The sequence below is a fragment of the Andrographis paniculata genome, unplaced genomic scaffold (assembly GCF_009805555.1).
Source record: "Andrographis paniculata isolate CXL003 unplaced genomic scaffold, ASM980555v1 Contig32END, whole genome shotgun sequence".
Lineage (NCBI taxonomy): Eukaryota > Viridiplantae > Streptophyta > Magnoliopsida > Lamiales > Acanthaceae > Andrographis > Andrographis paniculata.
The window spans coordinates 7,318,974-7,342,401 of NW_026137565.1; the positions used below are offsets into that span (position 1 = coordinate 7,318,974).

Below are 23,428 nucleotides of genomic sequence, written 5' to 3' on the forward strand. Positions count from 1 at the left end.
TCTCACCCGCTATTGATTTGTCGTTTAGGGAAGGACAGGGAAAGACAAGAATACCCTTTCTTGAATTGCAGGACTGAGTTACAGAACTAACAATCTGATGTTATTAGCTAGACATGGAGGGAAAGAATGATGGGTAATGTTACTAGGGTTTGGATTAATACATTTATGGGCACAACAAAAATTCATCCACACTCCCATTATGCTACCATTGCAGTATGCAAATCCAGGATTTAGTTTGATCAGATGAACATATACCAAACATGAACTTGTAAAGTGCAAATTTTTTTTTGACAACTATATGAATATTGTCGACGAATCTCCAGCTGATGCATCAAACAAGCAGCCATCAGACAGCACCTTCATCACAGAGGCTTAAGGTAAAGAATAAGGTACTAAACATCACTCCAATTGCCGCCATCATCGTCTGCATCATCGCTTCCGACAGCCTGAATGGAGAACACAGTTAATTAAGATCAGAGAGAGCTGAGGTAGTTTGGTGCCTATATAGGAGTTAAGACCGACCTGGCGAATCAAATTAGCCTTGTTGAGAATTGCAGCGACATGGACATTGGCTGGGCTTGCTGATGGCGTCGCTGTTTCCTTTGTTACAGTTGGTCTGAGATTGAAGGACTGAACCCACAATCAAAAGGCGAAGAAGGTGCAAGATCAGGACCAACAGGGCTGTGATGATGACACAGTAACAAAAAGCTTTAAAGTATTTCGGTATGAGAAACTCACTTTTGATCTAATTAGTTGGAGAAAATCCCTATCATCTAAGCTCTTCCCTTTGTTAGCCTCTCTTTGTCCATCTGAATCCTGTCAGAGAAATTGTTGTATATGATCATAAACTTACATTGTATTAAATGAGTAAAGGGCTTGAAACAAGAAAGAACATTGAAATACACATGGTATGGACCTTCCTTCTCTGCTCAATTGTGGGAAAATCATGATCGAATGGAGCTGGCTTAGGTTGCTGAGAAGTAGTAGATGACAATTCATTGAGATTCAATGTATAATCCAAATTCGGCTTCATTCCGTGCCACTCAACAGGGGGTATTGATGAAGGATCTGGAGTACTCAGAATATCACAAGAATGAAAGGAATGAGAGCCCTGGATGTAGTTTCTATCAATAAGGCTAGTCCTTTCATTTTTCATTGTGGTTGAAACAGATTCCGAACAAGAGACTCTGCTGTAGAAGCTAAACAACTCAGTGTCTTTGTTAGCGGGAGATTCACCAGAGCCCCACTGCTCATAATATGATTCATAGTGATAACTGCGACAATTATCTAATGAAGAAGCAGATGATCGATACAATGTGTCATCATCTGAATCTGAACAACCATTTTGTTGAGCGATCAATAGCTCTGGGACCAACTGAAATGAAGGGAGAACAGCCCTGCAGCTTTCATCACCAGTGCTCCCATGTGGAAACTTAAGCTTCAGCTTCGAGGAATCTGAGTAATCTATTGGTTGAAATGAAATTTTGATCTGCCTCAAAGGAGGTGATGAAGGAGGTGAAGGTATTGACAGCTCATGTCTGAACAGATCTTTAGTTCGACCAGAGAGTGTTTGATACTCAGAATCATTTCGTTTGGTTGTATGCAGTCTAGTGCCCTGCTCAAATATTCGACAAGAATTCTTGCTATCTTCTGCATTCCTTTCTGCAGCATCAGTCGGAACACTTCCAGCTTGTGTTAAACTCACATCATTACTATGAAGCTTGAAGCCTAAATCAGTAGGAGAAATTTTACATTTCATCTTCCTAAACCATGAATTGCTTTCTTCACATCGCTGGTGTGCAGAGCTTTGCGTTATATCTGGTTCACCATGATTATTCGATAAACCAAAATCCATTGGTTTTGATGGCTGGAGTCCTACCAAACCACCATTATTCCGAAAAGAAGCTAAAGAAGCATTAGAAGTTTTGGTTGAAGGTCTTTGAGCAGATCCTGACCAATCAGTTCTTTCATCCAACGATACTGTGCGCAATGTGTTTTCTATGTATGCGCCATCATTCACATCCCAATTACTGTAAGAACCTACGCTGTGTGGTAGCAAAGACTTATCCACCGGAGATGCTGAATCACACAAGTCCTTGGCAGATACGCAACCAACACAAAAGAGAGCAGCAAATGATGATTTTAAGGACACTGGAAGGGGGTTATGTTTGAAACCACCGATGACAACTGAACTTCTGGCCAAACCACCGCATTCATAATATGGTGTTCGACATTCTAAATTTTGTTGCATCAGCTCTGCAGCTTTTCCCTCCAGCTTAGAATTTTTATTTCTGGTGTAGTTCATATCAGTTGTATCCTTCAGTTCCATGACATTACATGCATCCATGAATATATCGTTTTTATTTTCAAACTCATCAAAACTGATGTCAATATACTCAGATGTCGAGTGATCTTGATCACAACTTCGGATGCCCCTTTTGTCCACAGTTTCAAAGCTAACAACTGCATCATTCCGCGAAGCATCCATGTCCAATCTTGGTGAAAGCAGTCGCAGTCTAAAATCACCTTCAGTGTAATCTGATCTTAAGCTGCAATTCTTAAACATGTCTAGTTAAGCATTGTTTCCTTAAAATCACAACAAAATGTTCATGTCATTAACACAATCTGTATGTTTCATGGCTTCTCTGCTAATTTCTTTTAGCGTACCTGCCCCCAAGGTTGAACAAGGTTGCGCCGGGGGTTACTTCATTCCTTGGCTGAGACTGCAATTCCTGCTTAAAGTTGTCAGCAAAGCAGCAAACCATCGTGTTTTTACATTAGACATGTTTATAATCAAGTTAGTTATGACCTTGATCATGCTTCCTCTCTTATCATCTAAAACTTTACGGGAACTTGCTTTCTTAAAGAATGATGGATCTGAATACCTTTTAAAGCATGATCCCGGGCCACCAGGATCGAACCTAAAACAATAGTACAACCATCAAAATCACCGCAATAGATAAGTATTTTGACAGTAGCTACTATACCTATCAAGCAAGTGTAGCCGTGGAGGCTCACCGCAGTCTTCATAGGAATCCAAAATAAATCGAGGCAAATCGGTATGCTCAAACATATTCATTTCACAATTGCTTCGACCATGCAAATTAGAACCTGAAATTTTCTTCGGCTATTAGGCAAGAATTCTCCTGAAAAGTGCAGCCTAGCAATGGAGATTCTGTTAAATTGGGATAGTTTCAACCATACCTGCAACGTATGCAAGATGTAAATGGCTCCTTTGAGCTAATACAGCTTTCTCGAGAGGAGAAATAGCAGCTTCAATTCGTCGAACACGGTGCCACAAGTTACGGCTTCGGGAAGATGTCATCATCAGTTCTTCCTGCAATCCATGAAAAACTTCCGCTGCAAAGCTATCACATTCAAAGATCTTGCTACAGTTACAAAGTGTATGTGCGCAAAATTCTTAATGATGAAGATCACAGCACATCTTGCCATGAAACTTCCCAATTCGAACACACAATTGTATCAGCATAACTAGCATCGGAACTCGAGAATACCACTCCGAAACACAAAATAATTCCATAAATAAAAAAGAAACATACTCAACAAGATCAGCGAGCTGACGCAATATTCCGACAAGGCCGGCGACGGCAACTCCTCCGAGAATCTCCTCCGGCTCTTCCTTGCTGGCCTCGTTATATGTCTCAGGAGCTCCAAGTCTGTATGCATTCCTCACCTCCATCTCACCAACGGCATCGCTCAATTAAATTGACACAACCAAAAAGAATTCCAGCAAGCCCTAAAAACACAATTCTTAGCCAATCACGCAGAAACAGGAGCAGAAGCAGAGGATGAGTTGTTACATTATCAATGCAAAAAAATAATGTGCTCCGGAAATGATGTGTGTGGGCAATATTAGCAGAATGAGACGTTGCCTTGTTTGATTACAGTGAGATGACGTCGCGATGGAAGGACGGGAATCGGGCTGGATTTTGAAATAAAAGGGGCCCCATGGCCGAGAGGATTCCCTCTGCAGGAATCTGTGGCTCAAATTGCAATTGCAAACCACCATTGTAGGGCCAAGTACCTTTTACCTATAAGAAACAAATTTATCGAGGGAATTACTGCAGCAGCTACCATGATCGCGACAAAGCAGCAGCCACCGTCAGTCAGAGGCTATAATTGTAATAGAAACCTAAAATCACTTGCAGATGCAGGAAGAATGAGTTGAATGGCAGTTGGAATCCAATGATTGCCGCCAGGGCTCTTCAATATATGCATTGATTGAATGCAGAGGCAGCCCTGGCCAAACACGCATCTACACAAATATCGCGATCACCATCAGCGACGTCGTCACTGCAACTGGATAATCAAATTTTGTATTTTGTACACTATTTTCGTAACACTGAATACTCTTCTTCGAGGAAGGTAGGCGCATGCTCGTCCAGGACCTGGACTCCCGGATCCCCCTCCGGTGGCCACCGTACATACAGCCGCCGGTGGATTAATGATAAAATAATTAGGCTCGTTTTTTGTTTATATCGAATTAATATTTAATCATGGTAAATAGAAGAGAATTTGCTAGGACGTCGTCTTCATTACATTAATGGGCTGGGTTACCACAGAAGGCCCACTTTGAATGGGCCTTCGATTCTAGTAATTAATAGAAGCATATGGACCATGCCAAATGTTATTGAGATTAATTCGCAATAATAAATTATTATTTATAATAATAATAATAATAATAATTGTTTATTATTATGTGGGGCATAAATTATTGATAGCGCGCATAATGAATATTGAAATTTATTAAATCTACTGTGGGGGGTCATGCAAGTGGAGCACACTCAAAAACACAATTGAAGACAAGTCACGTGCAATCACGAGCCGTTTAAATATGACAATTAAAGCGCGACTTATATGGAAAAAAAAAAAAAGGGTAAAAGTAAAATGCGTCTTCTCCGTTAGTATTACCCAAATACAATGATAGAAACACGCTTTTTTTTCATAGTCATTTTCAGGAAAAAGAAAAAAGAATCCATTACTTAAAATCAATAATTATGCTGTAATAAGATATTTACCTGTCGAATGTTGTAGAGACTAACATCGACCGACGAATATGTCCAAAATATTAAAATAAAGAGAGCCGTACGGCAAAGGCATGCCTTTTCGGAAAATAAATAAATAAATAAATTCGGAGCACAATTTTGTTGGTTAGATTATGGACGTAAAAAATAATAATAATAATTAAAAATAAGGGGGGCTGTATTAACACTGCAGCTAAGTTTAGGGCAAATGATAAATAAAATTGTTTATAAATTTAATGAAAGTGACTCGATACCTAGGCTATGTCTGCTTATTAATAGAATCTTTATATAAAATTTTATTCTTTATAATACCAAATATGTTTTATTAAAGTATAATATTAAAAACATTTAAAATGTATTTTTAATTATTTATATATAATAAATTACTGTTTATAAATTGCAATCATAGGTTGTCTATTCATATATTTTTAGTTGTCTATTTAAATATTATTATTATATTTTTTATAATATTACATATTCCCAAAAGTGTGCATTGACTAGAATTTTACGGTTACACGTTCAATCTCACACCACGAGGCTAGCCATTGCTGGACTACTTTGTTTATCTACATAGAACGGAAAAAATAAATATTAGAGTCTGTTGATGTCTATAAATAATTATGAGAATTATTTTTATTTTAATCAATGATCAAATACAAATTGAATTCGAGATCATTCTAACTAGGGTTTTTAATTATAGAAGTTTCTTAATTTTTAATTGCATTCCAATTTCAATTTTAGTTAGGTTATAGGTTATTAGTTAACATAACATCGACAAAACAAGTCACATTATGGACGAATTCATCCCTGTACCATCAGATTATTTTACTAACAGTTTTCAGTCCTACGAATTCCACGGTCTAACTTGTTTTGTCAAATTTAATTTGCATATTATTATAAAAATAAATAAATAAATAAATAAAAAGACAAATATTAATATTATTTATTTTATTCGTCCGAAAAGAATATTAATTAAAATGAATATATGAAGAGGGCCCACTAATGGCATCATGGATTGTTTACACGCAATTGAGGATTAAGGGTTGGACCCACAAAGATCTCAAACAAATTTGCATTAGAGTAATGGCTGTGCTCTTTTCTAAATGAAACCAAAAACGTCGCCGTCTTGGGTGACACACAAATAAATAAATAAATAAATATATATATATTAAATTTAAATTTAAATTTAAATTCTCTCAAAAGTCAAATCGGATTGCATATATAATTAGTACCTAATGTTTAGTTAAGTTAATTTATCTCTCTCCATTCAATTACAAGTAATTAATGTGTCATTTCATTCAATTTTATTCCTTTTTTAAGAGGAAAATCTTGGTTTATGAATAGTATTAACTATTATAAGAATTCATTTCTTATTTAAATTTAATTAATAGTCCTTTGATTGTATATTATTAGCAGCATACATTTTATAAAAGAAATGGATTTGGCTCTTAAAAAAAATCAAATGTCATTAATATATATATATTCATGCAAATTAAACGGTCTAGAGCCACTGTTAGAATAGAAGTTCAAAATTACTTAACGATTTGATCGAACATTTTTGGTATACAATTCAACAATTTTTTTATACATAGTTTGTAAAGTATATTTGTAATGCCCAATAATACAATTATATGGATAATTTACTCTTTTTAGCAAAAATACATTTTAGTCCATCATCAAAGCTTGCCAATGATAGTCTGAAGCTATCTCGATACCAAGAAAAAATCATATTGAAAAATTTAGCCAGCTGCGAATAGAGATATCAACGGGGAGGGTTCACGACGGATTTTGCAGGCTTCGAGACTCGCCCCATCAGAAAATATTAGGATTCAATACCCGCCCAGTCCTTAGGATCCGTCCCGTTCGGAGCCAACCCGACAAACTTTTTTTTTATAAAAATAAAATAAAATAAAATAAATTTTTTAAAAATAACTTAATACTAAAGAAGCATGCGTCAAAATACCAAAAAATTATAGTTCTAAAAATAAAAACAATCAAATATTGACGATAGTCTGTAATGATGGCGGTTAGCAGTAGTCCCGACTATAAAGAGAATTGTAGGAAAAACAAATGTGAAGATAAATTTGATTCAGAATTAATGTTCTATTTTATATTTAAATTTTTTAAATAAATAAATAATCTAATTTATATTGTATAAAAATATAAATAAATTATCATAATTATTAAAATATCCGGGTTCGGGTTCGGGTCCGAGGTGGGACGAGTTTATAGTAAAACCCGTAACCCGCCCCGAACCCGGCTGGGGTCTAAAACTCAAAATTCACAACCCGTCTCGAACCAAATTTTTTAGATCCGAACACACCCCATTAAGACCAGACCCGGGCAGGGTCCGGGGCTAACCCGTACCATTTGACATCCCTAGTTGCGAAGATGTCATATTAGTACACATAATCTAAAAGTAAAAAAAAATGTCAATTATTATGAGATAGACAAAAATAAAAAATATATCAATTATTGTAGAACAGAGAAAGAGAATATTATTTTGTATACGTTTCTTATATATCACATTAAAAAAAATTTCTAATCAAAATATTAAATAATTGATTTTTTATAACATCTTTTTTTTTTTTTGGAAATCTCTAAAAATATTAAACTTTCCTTCTACAAAGTATATATTAGAGAATGATTACGGTGCTTATTCCAAAAATTTAGCATCAGCACCAATAATATAGACAAACAACATATGTTCTTGTTACACATAACATGTGTTGTGTATAATAAAAATATATATTGTTTGTTCATAATGATACATGTCTTGTATAAGAGTATGTCATATGCTAAAATCAATTATTGTGTGTGATGCATGTGACTACAACATGTATTGCTAGTTCATATATTGTATTTGCATTATATTAATATATAATGTATTCTGTGTAATAATACTGAGTGCTGCCAAACAACACACGATGTACTTTTCAGCATAGAATTCATCACTGTAATCACCGCCGTATATATTAACAACAAAACATTTTGAATGAATGCAAGGTAAATTTTTGACCAGCATACAAATTCAAAAGGTACTAGAAATTTGAATCTATAATCTTACTGTTACAAATTTACTCGTATCACCAACTCATTTCTTACTAATTTTTTTTACTAAACAAATACTTTGTGTGTGTGTGAGAGAGAGAGACGTAGAGAGAGAGAGAGAGAGAGGAGGACAAGAAGGATCATTAAAAGGAAAAACACTAGTACGAAATGTCATCTTTAGAGTTAAGTATCTAAGCATTTTATTTTTTTTCACATTTTTCTAATATTCTTTTCTCTCAATTCATAAATCCCACATTAATTGTTCCCCTAATTAACTGAATATTAATTAAAGATAAAGAATATAAGTGAACACTATTATGACACTAACAAATATACTTTCATCTACTCATCATGTTATTCACATTATTATAATATATTGAGGTAACGCAATATTCAATTCCCCATAATTAAAAATCTGAAAATTGAAAAGGCCCACCACAAATTAAAGTGACAAGGTGAAAACTCTCTTATCACTTATTCTCATTTATTATTTTTTTTTTGTCTGTACAAAATTCCACATTTTCACACTTACTTTATTATTATTATTATGTATTGATTTTAACCCATTCTCAATTTTTCAAACAGGATTTTCCATGGTACAATGGATCTGGATATATTGAACAATCTAAGCTTGCATGCAAATTCTCAATATTTTTTAATTGTAAGAATTTACATCAATAATTGGGGAAAATTCATTGCTGGTGGCCTAATTGTCAAATGGTTTTATTTTGGATATTCAAAGAAAAATTTATAAATGCTGAATTAAATCTGACCCTTCTTCATGTAAATTTGACCTTGGTTATAATCAAATAGATAAAATTTTATCTGTTTTACTATAATATTATTTTTTCCATATTATAGTAGAAGTAAAAACATATTAGTACCAAAATATTAGTAATTTTTACACACAAACATATTAATAGACATATATAATTATTTATGCATAAAATAGGAGAGATGAGGGGAGTATTATATTCAAATTTGTTTTCATTTTCAACATAGCATAGGCTATGTTTTCATATTAATTATTTAAATTTGATTACTAAAGAATTATCATATCATAATTTATTTGTTATTTAAAATATTACATTCCATACACATTTTTATCAAATTGACTACTTATGGACAATCCAAAATACCAAAATACTTCAAAATTATGGGGTGTATTTATTTGGTGTTTTAGTTTGAGTTATTATTATTATTATAATTTAAGATATGAAGAATTATGTCTAATATAAAAAAAAAATACTCCTTCCATCCAGCTACAAGTATATATATTTCTATTTTGTACGCCCAATTACAAAGTAACTATTTCATTAAATATCCTATTTTTTTTCACAAATATCTTAGGGGCTGTTTCGTTCGTGAATTTGGTGGGATTCTATGGAATTTGAATTTTAAAATTCTAATGAATCTATATTTGGTTATAAAATTGATGATGAAATTTTAAGTATATGGGATTTTAAATGCATGATTTTTCAATAACAGTGTACCCCATGTTACTTTAAAATCCCATGTAGTTTATTTACTATTATACCATCTCATAAAAAAAAATATATTTCTTTTTCTTTTTAATATTAAATGTATATAAATATATATTTACATTTAAATTATATTTTATTAGTTTTATAAAATATAATATTATATTTAAGCATAGTACTACAAATCATATATTTATTTATAATTATTAATGTTATTTATATTTAATTATTTTACTAATGATAATTTAAATAAATTAATAATTTAAAATATCAATTAATAATTTAAATTTATTTTACTATAGTGTATTAATTTTATATTTTTAGTTTAAAGTGCTTTTTTATATTAAATATGAAAAAGAATGTTGATAGCATAAAAAATAATTAAATTATCGTATTTTTTAGTGTATAGATTATATATTACAATATATATTTTGTATGAATATATATTATATTTTTTATTATTAATCGAAAATAATATTAAATTTTTTTTATTAGAATACACTAAATATAGTAAAAAGTAAAGTTTACGGAGAAAAAAATGAATGTAAAGTTTAATTTATTATAATAAATAAAACTCGTGAAGGATAATTACGCTCATTTAAAATATAAAAAATTAAAATTCTTGAACCAAACAGCTCCAACCAAACACATGATAGGATTTTAAATCCTAAATATAATAAATCCTATCGCATATAAATGTTACTGCAAAATTCCAATCCCATTAAAAAAAATTTTGAACCAAACAATCATTTACTTTACATCACATCATTACTATTATACCAAAATTATACCAAAAAATTAAGGATAAAAATATCATTATACAACTTTTACTTATCTACTGTAATTAAAATACTATTAGTTCTTAAATTTCGCGCAAAAAATAAATGTATATTTATTATTTGAACGAGAAAGTAATACTTTGGATTAATTATTATTTTTTTTAAAAAAATAAAATATATTATATATATTGGGAACGTATCAGAAAAAATTCTCAAAAGAATCCTATGTTCGTTTTTACTTATTTCGTGTAGTATTATTAATATTCAATTCTTTGTATTTTGTTATCGTTGTTTAATTTGCTTCTTTTATTTTTTTATTGTTGTTTTTTTTTTAAATAAATGTTAGATGTAATATTTTAAATATAAATTAATACAGTATAAAAATTTGAATGAAAAATTATTTATTAAATAATAAAAAGGATATATTATAATTTTGTTTACCTTATAACTATTTTCATTTTTTAAAACCATGAATATTCATTGATTTATATCAAAATAAATAGAATTTTTTTTAATAAAAAGATATATTTAAACTACTATTAAAAAAGAAAAAAATAAAAATAAAACATGCTAAGACACATGACTTGTTTGTCGGACCTAGTTTGCAGGGTATTAGGCTCGACAAAAAATTTACTCCGTGCGCATTTTCGGGTAGCGGCTGCGAATTCTCGCATCATTCAAAAAAAATAAAAATAAAAATAAAAAGTATAAGTAGACAAATCTCATTCCAAAACAAGCAATATAGCGTATTTATTCGAAAATACGAGGTTTCAGAAAATGATCAAAATACGTGTGTATATATAATATATATATATATGCATATATGTGTGCATTTTAAATGTGAAATAAAATAAAATCTATGGTGGCTTGTGACACTCTCAGGGTGTGTTTGTTTGGTGGATTTTCCTCTAAATACACTATTTATCTCATTTTTTTTTTCAAAACATAAAATTAAATACCTATTTTTTATATTATACAAAAAAAAAATAATTTTACATTCAAAATATCACATCAACACCTATTTATATCATATTATACAATTATTCAAATTCAAAAATTTTACTATTCAAATCTCAACTCAAAATTCAAACCCCAAACAAACACACCCTAAAGTATATAATATGAATTAGGTCAAGTCATGCTACTTGTTGGATCGAATTTTATTTTTTTTTGATGTCACGAGGAACCATAAGCTTAATGGCGGATGCAGTAATCATTATTATTATTATTATTATTATTATCATTATTATTATTATTACTCGATATTAAATAAACATATCACAGTAACTATATGCGATAAAAAGAAATTTGAAAATAATTATATAAATATATTTATGCAGTTAGTGCATTTTAAAAAAGTAAGGTTGAAAAAAAATAAATAAAGAAATGAATAAAAGGAGCAGAGTGGGCCCCAATTTATGTCTCGTCAAAAGACTATAATGGTAATAATAATATTAATTATTATTATTATTATTATTTAATAATATTATTATTATCTTTCTTCCTCACTCATTCCTATAATTTCGTCTACCCTTCGGTTCCCTTCAGCTCCGCCATCTCTCTCATCTTCCCAACACTCACAAAATATATATAAAAAAAAAAAAAGGAAAAATGAATTCTCCGGCGGCAATCATACCCACCGATTCCGGCGACGTCCATAACGGCTCCGCCAGCACCCACCCGCCGCCGCCGCAGCTGAGCCGATACGAGTCGCAGAAGAGGCGCGACTGGAACACCTTCGGACAATACCTCAAAAACCAGCGGCCGCCGGTGGCGCTGTCGCAGTGCAATTGCAACCACGTGCTGGAGTTCCTCCGGTACCTCGACCAGTTCGGCAAGACTAAGGTTCACCTGCATGGTTGCGCCTTCTTCGGGCAGCCGGATCCTCCGGCGCCGTGCACCTGCCCGCTCCGGCAAGCCTGGGGCAGCCTCGACGCCTTGATCGGACGCCTCAGAGCCGCCTACGAAGAGCACGGCGGCTCGCCGGAGACGAACCCCTTCGGCAACGGCGCGATTCGCGTGTTTCTCCGGGAAGTGAAGGACTGTCAGGCAAAGGCCAGAGGGATTCCTTATAAGAAGAAGAAGAAGAGGAAGATCAATCATCCAATCAACGGTCACGATCATCTCATCAAATCTTCCAAGCACTTGAATTGAAAAAACTACAGGTAATTAATTAATTAATTAATTAAATTTATTTCATAAAATATAGTACTATATATATACATACTCGTGATCGTCATCAACATCGTATAGTATTTCGAAAATTGAAGGTGCCAGAAAACCCTAACCCTAATTCTGATTTGGGAAATTAAGATTGGGGGGTACAATATTATAAGCATTTTTTTTCAAATATTCTTAAAGGGCATCACAGCTTCAATGAAAATCGACTGTTTCTTGGAATTTGAATAGGGAAATGGCATGATTAAGAATTTACATGTCGATCTTTTGTTTTCTCACTCTAAATCATGGAAGAACACTGTGGAGTGAGAGAATATATATATATATATATATTCCTGATTTCATTTTCCGACAAACCATCAATTTCCTTTGATCACTTGTGGTCGGATCTTCTGGGATCCATGACATGAATGACCTCATAAACAGTACGTACGTACGTATCAAATTAACGTCTATATATATTTCTTGTCCGTAGCTTTTGCATGAACTCTACATATAATCAAGATATATATACATATATATAGTGTTTAATGAAAAGTTAGCTATATAGGATTTGAAATTGTGCATAGTTTCAGGGCCCCATAGGCAAATCTGATCCACAGAAAAAGAATATAATCACTGTCTTAATTATTCAATTTTATATATGTGTGTTTGTGATTGTTGATATCATCATAGAAATTCTCTGTCATTAATTCATTACACCTTATTATTGAACCCACAAATTTTTTTATTCATCTTGCAAGTACGAATTAATTATTTTCACATTTTGTGTATATATAGTGATATAAGTAGATACTTATGCATTTTGACGACATGTTTAGCACCAATTGTTACTAGTTAGGAGCAATTTTGAAATTTTTACATGCATGCAGAAATCACTTCAATTTAAATTCTCATTTCATATAACTTTGATCATTCTCTAAATGACATATATAGTTTTACATTAGAGTAGATAATTATATATATAATTAATGTTCCTGTATATAGTATGATGATGATTGAGCTCATTAAGTGATAGTTTATGCAGATTTCCAAGGCTACATTACTGTTTATGAATTCATTAATAGGTTTTGTTCCATTCCTGTCAACCTTTTCACAGAATATTAAGTGTTCATTTGATTTTTTTTCTTCTATTATTTAATTTATACAATCTTTTTTGTAAAAATATAATTCTAGCTTACAAAAATATTGTATCCAAATCATATTACAAAAAAAAGAAAAGAAAAAAAGAACTACAAACTAAACATATATTTTAGCATAAACCATAGTATAATACAAAAACAAGACACCCACCCCCACCCCACCCTATTATAGTAGCATTGTCAGATTTTTTGTTATTAAATAGATTGTCTAGTGTAATCCTAACTCCATATATAATTAAGCTTATTACATATTTTTTTGTGTATGTTTTGTCATCCTAATCATTATGTCCTTAATAGAATCCTATGAAGTTGCTTGAATAAAATATCATCCACTGATGAATTACACAGACTTCTTTATTAGTTTGTCCAATAATGAGATCTTTCATGGAGTGGAAGGCAGGTACATGTTCTGATGATGAAGCCAGAATAGTTTCGGAAAAATTGATAATCTGCAGTGAAAGACACCCTGTGATTAATTATTTTGTATTTATTTCGATCTTCTGCAGGAGTATAATATACTAAACAAGATGCATGTAATGCATGGATGGAACAAGAAGCTAGGGTTGCCATGTTATTCATTCAAGAATATTCCGGGGCAAGCCAAGGGTTAGATACCTCCACCATTTCCTTTGCTGCAGCCATATATATAGATATATATATATATATATAGAGAGAGAGAGAGAGAGAGAGATACAATGTCCTATATATGTTAGAATTTTAGGTCTGTTGTAAGTGCCGCTGTAATAGACATGCATGAAACTTGTATAATTCGAGTCGATGAGGTTTATAACACTCTTTTCACAATTGAAATACTTTGTTATATTATAATCCCTCCAATTTTGAATATATTCATTTACTTTTCTTAGTAAATGAATGGATATTAATGTTTTATATATAGTTTGTGTTGGAAAATAGGGTTTGACCAAAACTCCTTCGAACACCGACAAAAGGCCAACTCTCCGAAGTGCCGTTAGTTAACAATAATAATAACACCTTGTCAACATAATAAATACTCTCTCTGTCTGATAAGTAGATATCCATTTGCTCTTTACACGTAGTTTTAGAAATATTATTATTATATTGGGACGTAGTAGGAATAAAGTTGAAATGACTAAAATAACTGTATTAGTATGTGTGATATAAAAGTAATGATATTTCTGTAATATATTGCAAGTTAAGGGTATTTGTAATGTTAAGTAGACAGTACAGTTACTTAAAAAAAGAAAATGAATACTTTGTTATTTGACAGACTAAAATTGAAAAAATTAGATACTTTGTTATGAGACAGAACGAGAGGGAGTATATAATTTCAAAGTAATAAATAAGACAAAGTATTTGATAACTCAGTTTGGTTATAAATCAGTCTATACCTGAGATCTCAATCCAAGAGAAGTTCTACTATAATCACATAACTAAAATAACCACAAACTCTTTCAACCCATCCTTCTACAATTGCTAATCTTGAAAAATACCTTCATAGACTTTGATTGTCACAAACGCATACGGACAGCCACATAATAAGATAGCTCATAACTTGGTTATCTCTTTTGGTTGAAATTCTGAATACTCCGATCTCCGACAATTTTTCCGACGGAATAAAGTGTTAAGCACACTTTCAAAACTTGAAGATAAGAAAGGGCAGAGGTGAGAGCTTTGAAGTATATATATTTTTTTTCTCAAGAATATACTCTCGTAATGTACTAATATTATGTTGTGCTATATATAAATATGTATTGTATGTCGAGTGGTCAAACATTGATTTGGTCAAATTAGCGAGCTCTAACCACCGTCAAGATAGTGATATGAGTGTAATTTTAGGTTAAAAAATTGTATTTATCATTCGCGTAGACCATATTTACTAGATTAGTAAATGAATATGTAGATAGAATGAATACATTACTTGTATATATACTGTGGGATACATGAGTAAACGGTCGTGTTTTAAGTACTAGACAATAGTCATATTTTCAAGTTTTAACATTTCAACGAGGAAGACATTTGTTTTAAGGCAATAGTCATATTTTTCAACTTTTAGATTTAATAAGACATATCATATGATGTGTTTAGTTGTATTTTAGATAATATGATTATCATTATTTTTATGAAACTCTCATTTCTTCGCAAGCATCGATATACTTTGTCCTCGCTTGCATATCCCTAAAATTCTTTGGATTTACTTAAACTCGTTCCACTTTTGGTTGCATCGTGAGTTTTTTCGATCTACTTAAACCCACTTCAACTTCATAAGTATTACAGGTTACTTTTAACACAATCTGTAACATCTACTTTATCTCTCTCCGTTAGCCGAATGTGTTGCTAGAGATCGTAGATTGACCCATAGGTCAATACAAGCCTTCTAATGTGTTGCTAGAGATTGTAGATTGACCCATAGGTCAATACAAGCCTTCTAGCATACTCGCCGAGAAGCTTATGAGAAGTCATCCATCCATAAATTATCCTTATGAGTGATCTTTTGAAATTTCTCATTATAGACCACACGTACACACAAAAAAACTTTCTTTCAAATAAACTCCTAAAAGGGAATGTGCAATATGAATATTAATGAATCTATTTAACTATCTCAACAACATATGTATCCTATATTATTATTATTTGAATGAAATTTTAGTACTTACATATAATCTTTATACTAAACTCCAACTAATAGAAGTTTTGAAATTTAAAATTTTTTGAAAATACACAGCAGACAAATATGATATGTTTGGTGGAAATAAATCATTTTAGTGTACATTGCAGAGTAGTACAACATAGGAAAATGCAATAAATTGCAAGAAATTGACAACCCCTGTTGACGTTTGTGTGCAACCGTGTTACTTATATCTTGAAACAAAGAAGGATCCAAAGAAGAAGAAACTAACACAATTGAAAGAAATAAGATCAATCAGCAGATGAAAAGAACAGTGTCGATGTTACCATAAGATCTGTACAACTTAGCATTGGCATTGTCCGAATGTGTATTCAGCCAATGCATATGTAAATTTGATAAGCAACTAAACCATCAACTTCACATAAAGAAGAAATATTGGATATTTAAACAGAGCCACAAATGCAAGTCAGCTCACGACGAAACCTTAAAAGATCGAACCTAGTTGTCTAAATATTTCTGCCACTGCAAATATAACGTAACAGCAGACAAGAAAGCAAGAGCTCTGGAGGCAATGAAATGAGTTTCTTGCCAACAGAACTGCTTTCCAATTTCCTTTCAGGTAAAATCTTCTTCAACTGTAGACCGGGAAAAATTGTGTTGTATGGTGAATGAAGTGCCCCGGTGCTGCTACCATTCTTCTAATACCTAATCTGAAGCATCCACATAGAAAAAGAAAAAACAATAAAAATACATAAGGGCATCGCAGAAACATATGAATTATGTAAGCATAAAAAAAATGGTGACTGACTGTACATGATTTCTGCAAACCATCAAAGATGAACCTTGAAGCAAACTTATGAGGATTGGTTAATCCTAGAATACAAAAAATACAAGCATTGTATATGGATTGCATACCACATGGATCTTCCTTCAATTGTTTATAATGCTAAAGACGAGCTCAATTGATTTTCCCCAAATATTGATATCATCACAAATGATCAAAGGTTTCAATGTCCACAGTCAATTACAAGTAGCAGAGGATCAATGCAGGGAAATCATCATGGATTTCAATGATGATTGAATGCATATGTCTTAGTTATAGCCTAAACAAAATCGAAGCAAAATCAAAACCCAACAATTCACATGATTTCGGCAGTATATAACACAATAGAACAATGCACAAAACATTTACATTCCAACACTACATATCGGGCTTGTTTGCTACACAGATAAATTCATGGATTCTTTCAAACTTTGTATCTAACTCTCCATTCCCAACTAAGGTTTGTATTGTTTGCTCTAATCAGAATTCAATATCAGAAGTTCAGAGTTAAGACTGCACAGATTTTTGGTTTCTTTTTTAAGCCAATACAGGTGCCAATGAATCCCCCAAAGTGAGTACTATTCGATGAACTAAAGGGCAAACATCGAAAGCTAAATGATACCAAATATATCACAAGACAGCACAATCATACCATCAGATGATCCGGATCGTTTGGCATGCTTCATCTTCTCTAGCTGAACCTGAGTATCCATAAACAATTGCATCCTCTGAACTTCCAAATCTTTGGTAAACTGCATCCTCTGCTTTTCCAATTCCACCATCTGTCGATACTTCATACCCTCAACTTTCTCAAAAATTTCTCCAAACCTCTCTATGGCCTTCGCCAATCTTCGCATCCCTTCCTCTCCCACCTCCCCATCCTCCTCCGAAACCCTAGTCTTGCTTCGCTTTGGAACACCCCGCTCCAATTCGTCGTCTTCTTCTTCCTCCTGCTCATCTTCCGCAGCAGCCATTGGAAAATAACTCTTCTTGAAGTGTGGACCGTCCACGGACGGCATCGGCGTCGGACGCTTCATCGGCAAAGTCACCGGAGATATAATCGCTGAATTAGCCGGTTTGCGGTAGGACAACGGCACGGCCATCGGAGGCATGGGGAGAGATAAGGACGGTGTAAATTGGGACGGGGGTAACGGAAAAGATGACGGCGTCAGTTTGTTCTGATGCTTGGTGAGACTAGACGGCCCAATTAAAAGCTCCATCTGAGAGAAAAACCGCCACGGCGACGTTAGGGTTCCGTTAGAGTCTAAGATCCTCGCCTTCTCCACCTTATACTTCTTCTTGAGAGTGTCGACCCGATTCTTACACTGGACATCAGTCCGGCGAGTCTTCTTGGTGTGGCCGTGCCGGGAATTGACGATATCAGCCACCTCCTGCCAATCCTTCTGGCGGAGATTCCCCCGATTAAGCTCCAAGTAGCGGCGGCCCCAGGCGTCGACAAGCGTCGACGTCGCGTCCTCCGTCCAGCAGTCCTCCCGGAAGGGGCCTTGCCTTGACGGCGGCGCCGGAGGGGTCGACGATTCCGTCAAATCATCCATGGATTGAACAGAACCCTAAAGATTCGATCAAATTGCAGAAGTGGGGCGATGGAAGGGTAGGCGGCGAATGTCGATTGGGGAAATGCGCTGGAGAAAAGTAGGGTAAGAGGGCATCGGCGGGGGGCGCGCGTGGGGCCGACGGCCACGCATTTTCGGCAGCATTGACATTGGTGACTGGATTACGTAACGTCGATGGTTAGGGATTTGGGTTCGTTGAATTAGGAAGGGAATTTTTGACGATTCCCCTAATTACAAAGTCGAATTGGTTCCCAAGAATTGGGCTTGGCGGAATCCCCAACGCGACGGGGGCCGATGATCGCGGAGACGGCCGGTGATCGCTCGCCGTCGGCCGGCTTGACTCGGCTCGGCTCAAACCATAAGGTACTCAACTGGGCCTCCCTCCCATCTCCAGGCCCATACCATTTACTTATTTTAATTCGGCCCATTTTGCTCCCAACAACATTTGACAGTCTTCAATTCTGAGTACGATGGTGTGTTTCTGTGTTGGCATTACGTCGTCGTCTTCAATTCATTAAATCATATCGACGAGATCTCTGCAGCATACATATATCTATCTATATATATATACACATTTTTGTACAACCAACGGCTGGCTTTAAGAAACACCCCACTTGCCTGGCTCCTACACACACATATTGTTTATGTATATACATCATTTTGTACTGTTGGGATTCTCCATCCGATTCGTTTACTTGAATTCGCTTTCAGACAAATCTTGAAAAATTCTGAAAGTTGTTTGAAAATTTGTTTTGGATTATTGTTTATATAAGTTACACTTCTTGAGCTCGTTTTTTAAGCAAGTAATTATAGCAATACACTTGTTATAATGATGTGGATTTACTCTTCTATCGATTTAGTGATTTTTCTATATATAAAGAAATTCTAAACGTATACATCACCAACCCTACAGCTCTAACATATTGTTGATTAATTATGACAATGATCCTAACCATGTTGTGGGGACAATGATCGTAATCCATCAACCTCAAACACGAACAATCAAATACATATATATATATATTTTTAATATATATATGAGATCACATTAGAACATAATGCGTGCACTCAAATGCATGTAATTAGTTAAAGTTGACACACATGCGTTTAGGCAGGATCCTTTTCGTTAATATTCATGTAATTTAATTAATATCCAGACAGCATTATTCCGTCAAAAAGTATATAAAAAATTTACTCACTTTCCACCATAGCCATAGGATTTTAAAGTAAATTTTTTTTTAATTATAATGGCGATGGAGCTAGCTGAATAATGAATGCAGCAGCACAGCAGCCATGGATTGCCGGGAAAGGACGAAGCCAAAGCCAGGAAACATGGAAACTGAAATCTCATCTTTCCACCATGAAATTATGGGGTTTGACACTTCCTTGCATTATATAATTATTATCCAACCAGTGGATGAATGGCCAGTGGGGACACACACACATATTCATATATATAAACATCGAATCGAAACTAAGACATCATCATCAACAGTTTTATAAAATTACAGATATGCACATTGCACTGCTCACCAACAGTAAAAGTGGGATCCTTTTCGATTCCAATTCTCTTGCATCTGCAACCACTCCCTTTGATCAATTCTCATTAATTTCTAATTTCTGGGAAAAAAACAAAAAAAATAAAATAACTAATGATATGGTTGATGAATCCAAACGTAACCAAATTCTTACTGGAAAATTATTGATTCCTTTGGCGAGGAATCTCAGACCAAATCGATGTGTATTTACAGAATGGAAGAGGGTAATAATAAAAATATCGAAGCAACAAGAAATGGGGCGTCGAAAACCTCATTCGCAGCAAATCAACACAAGATTTCTAATTTTAATTTTGAAACCCTAGTGAGAATCAGCCGACGAATTTTTGAAACCCTAGTGAATAATTACCTGATTGATAGAATTAAAAAAAAAAAACACAAAAAAAAAAAAAAAAGATGGGAGCTGATTGATCGATAAATTAGGCTTCGGATGGGGTCGTCGTCTCGGAGATGCTTTCCAAGTGGGGCCTCCAAATTCCGACGCGGCCGCGCCGGCGATCGCGGTGGGTGGAGACTTTCTCCGACAGGATTTCGCTCAAATAACGGTCAGAGATGAGCAAGTTTTCCACTGACGACGCATTTCCGGCGGCTTTTGCAGCGTGGCGGTGGTTATAATTATCCGACGAGGAGTCCTTCTTTCTCCTCTTACCCGATCTCGACGACCTATTATTCTCCGGCGCCGGCGGCAGCGGCATCAGAAAATAAATCTTGCCCCGCTGGAGCTCGGCGTCGGGAGGAACAATGACGATCTTCGGGCAGACCCCATCAGACGACGACGACGACGAAGAGGAAGGCTTCTTCAGCACGTGCTTGGGATGCAGCTTCATGATCTCTGCTGCTCTTACAGTGCCACTGATTTCCTCCACGCGGCCATTGCTGTGAACTATTCGGACAACATCGAGTGATCCGCACGGCAGAATGCAAGAAATGCAGCATCTGATGGCGTTTTTCATAGCTGCCAAGAACCCAACTTTTTTTTTTTTCCCTGCCCTCCTCCCTCTTCTATTTTTCTCTCATAGCTAGAGAGAGGAAAGAAAATCAAGGAATTTTTTAGGAGAGAGAAAGAGGGGGCCGAAGATGTAAGAGATCACATATTATATTATATATATTGTTATTATTGATTATCTTTTTCGAATAATCAATTCACACAATTGGAAGAGGAGGAATAAGGAATTGGAGATAAGAAAGGATGTTTTAATTATAGGCTTTTGGAGTTTGGGCCTAATTCCTTTCCCCCTAAGCTATATATGTTTGTTTCTTGATTAGCCATTTTCATTTTTTCCTCACTTGGTTGTGTTGGAAATTATATGTTCTTGTTAAGTCATTTATTAATATTTTCTTGTTCTTGTACTTTGCCTTTTGGATCCATCGCCCATTCCATGGCACCCCACCCCACCTCACCCCACCCCCAATTCAATAATTAGGGTTGGGGCTACGGTGACACATGTTTGTCCTTGCTTGATGTGGCCAAATCATCCTGATTAGGGACACTTGTTTCAATCACGATGTGACACGTACTTGTCGATGCAAGATTGATTAGGGTTAGCTAGAGTAGGTGTGGAGGCGATTAGTAGGGTCTTTGATGACAAGGATTGAGATTCACTACAAAATTAGATAAAAAGGATATGGAGAAATGAAGGATGGTGGGCAGCGGACTGAAATATTAGGGTTTTTTTCATGGAGCCTACAGTGTGAAGAAGAAGGGAAACAATTGGGGCACATACTCCATTTAATTTTCTTCTTTTCAATAGGGTTTTTCAAGAAAATGAAAAAGATGTTGTTCTTGAGAATATATGCAGTATTTATTACTTATGTAATATTGTGTGTGTGTGTGATCTTTTCAATATATATATAGATATATATATTTCCCCAAACAAGATCATGTGGGTTGTGGTTTTCATTAGAAAGTGAGGGAATACTGGTGATGATTGACTCTCTTTGGTCTTTTACTTGGTGGTGTCGATTGGATGGATGGATATAGGGCTTGTGAAGTGCTTTGACTTATGTGAACTTGCTTGTCTTATTATATTCCTTATAATAACTAGATTATTCATCCCCATACCCTATCCCATGTGTACAATTAATCAACCCAAGATTCATGAAATCTTGAATAAAGAAGATATATCAATAAAGCCAAATTACATTAGCAAGTTATCAGACACAGAGAGGGAGAGAGGAAGTATTGTATATATACATATGATATACTACTATGTGATATGAACATATAAGAGTGGCCTTGAATGAATTATCCCTACAACTAATTAAATTTAAAAAATAAAAATAAAAAATACTCTAATACCGATCAAAGCCCACCTGCAAAAAGTAGTTTCTAATGTTTTCTTGGACTGGTGCACCTGTGTTTTTATCTCCCTGCAATGGCCCTCCAACTAAACCTCAAATAAATAAATTCAAAAGGGAAGATGCAGATGCTGACACACAGAAAATGGCTCCTTTTTCTGACAGATATCCAAAGAATTAGTTAGCTCACTGATTTGATGTATATCAACCCTCTCTGGACCTCAGACTACAGATCATACAAAAGAAAAAATTAAGACAGCAAAAAAAGTTGGATTGCAAAACTTAGGAGCTCCAAGGACCTCAAAGTCCAAAGTGATCCACGCCGTTGATATGTGGATGAGATGAGATGATATAGATGGATCTTACCCAAGTAGTCAGTCAGTCCATGGTCCTCTCAACCACACAATAGGCTAATCTAATTAAACTGTAATGACTTGATTAACCTGGAAGTTAATATGCTGCGGTGTCTAATCAAAAAAAGACGACCCCAGATCATTTAATGGTTTGGATGTGGATGGATTTTAGTGGGCAACATGTGAAGGATTCAAGAAAAGGATCCATGTACTACTGGGGTCCTCTTATCATCTCCAAAACTATGCCCAAATCATGAAATCTTGGACTAACTATCAGCTTGATGATACTCAGAGAAGATAAAATTGTGTGCCTAAACTAATAAATAAAAAAGTAAGAAACTTGGAAGAGTGGTGGGAGCTGAAGGGATCGTGGGGTGTCTGATAAGTTCAATTATTGACAGACAACACAGAAACAGATGTGTATTTGGATTTACATTACATTACACACAGAATTGGGATCTGTTGAGATCGAGCAATCATCAGCAGGTTTGTAAGAAATGAAATTAATAGAGCTTTTTTACTGACTGACACTTCTTTCTT

The 23,428-nt window shown here is 34.4% G+C and overlaps 4 protein-coding genes across 7 annotated transcripts; 1 reads left to right on the top strand and 3 right to left on the bottom strand.

Moving 5' to 3' along the window:
* Positions 1-134: 134 nt before the first annotated feature.
* Positions 135-4,137, bottom strand: LOC127247525 (protein SCAR3-like). Of its 4 annotated transcripts, none has more exons than XM_051269391.1 (9): positions 3,561-4,137; positions 3,205-3,360; positions 2,988-3,111; positions 2,810-2,921; positions 2,668-2,732; positions 917-2,549; positions 739-816; positions 523-630; positions 135-446 (listed from the first exon to the last, which is right to left on the bottom strand). In XM_051269391.1, the coding sequence occupies exons 1-9, from the start codon at positions 3,685-3,687 to the stop codon at positions 393-395; spliced, it is 2,457 nt and encodes an 818-aa protein (XP_051125348.1). In that variant the 5' UTR covers positions 3,688-4,137; the 3' UTR covers positions 135-392. The 4 variants fall into 4 exon arrangements, with proteins under 4 accessions (XP_051125348.1, XP_051125345.1, XP_051125346.1 ...); XM_051269388.1 differs by having other exon boundaries at positions 3,205-3,368; positions 3,561-4,134; XM_051269389.1 differs by having other exon boundaries at positions 2,668-2,723; positions 3,205-3,368; positions 3,561-4,133.
* A 7,745-nt stretch (positions 4,138-11,882) lies between these two features.
* LOC127247825 (protein LIGHT-DEPENDENT SHORT HYPOCOTYLS 10-like) lies at positions 11,883-14,502 on the top strand. The gene is made up of 2 exons (XM_051269857.1): positions 11,883-12,521; positions 14,183-14,502. Exon 1 carries the CDS (start codon positions 11,968-11,970, stop codon positions 12,508-12,510), a length of 543 nt encoding a protein of 180 aa, XP_051125814.1. The 5' UTR covers positions 11,883-11,967; the 3' UTR covers positions 12,511-12,521; positions 14,183-14,502.
* Positions 14,503-16,559: 2,057 nt separating this feature from the next.
* LOC127247824 (trihelix transcription factor ENAP2-like) lies at positions 16,560-19,154 on the bottom strand. Its single transcript, XM_051269856.1, has 2 exons — positions 17,760-19,154; positions 16,560-16,994 (listed from the first exon to the last, which is right to left on the bottom strand). The coding sequence occupies exons 1-2, from the start codon at positions 18,661-18,663 to the stop codon at positions 16,990-16,992; spliced, it is 909 nt and encodes a 302-aa protein (XP_051125813.1). The 5' UTR covers positions 18,664-19,154; the 3' UTR covers positions 16,560-16,989.
* A 1,192-nt stretch (positions 19,155-20,346) lies between these two features.
* On the bottom strand, positions 20,347-21,524 carry LOC127247163 (uncharacterized). The gene has a single exon (XM_051268899.1). The coding sequence runs from the start codon at positions 21,188-21,190 to the stop codon at positions 20,657-20,659; it is 534 nt and encodes a 177-aa protein (XP_051124856.1). The 5' UTR covers positions 21,191-21,524; the 3' UTR covers positions 20,347-20,656.
* Positions 21,525-23,428: the final 1,904 nt, after the last annotated feature.

What these genes read in the sequence shown, in the direction of transcription:
- LOC127247525 (XM_051269388.1), bottom strand. Translation starts at nt 3,700, where the DNA reads ATGGAGGTGAGGAATGCATACAGACTTGGAGCTCCTGAGACATATAAC. An exon ending in AGAGAGGAAGCATGATCAAG is followed by an intron (nt 2,733 to 2,809) that starts GTCATAACTAAC and finishes AACTTTAAGCAG; the next exon opens with GAATTGCAGTCTCAGCCAAG. An exon ending in TTGTTCAACCTTGGGGGCAG is followed by an intron (nt 2,550 to 2,667) that starts GTACGCTAAAAG and finishes TAAGAATTGCAG; the next exon opens with CTTAAGATCAGATTACACTG.
- LOC127247825 (XM_051269857.1), top strand. Translation starts at nt 11,968, where the DNA reads ATGAATTCTCCGGCGGCAATCATACCCACCGATTCCGGCGACGTCCAT.
- LOC127247824 (XM_051269856.1), bottom strand. Translation starts at nt 18,663, where the DNA reads ATGGATGATTTGACGGAATCGTCGACCCCTCCGGCGCCGCCGTCAAGG.
- LOC127247163 (XM_051268899.1), bottom strand. Translation starts at nt 21,190, where the DNA reads ATGAAAAACGCCATCAGATGCTGCATTTCTTGCATTCTGCCGTGCGGA.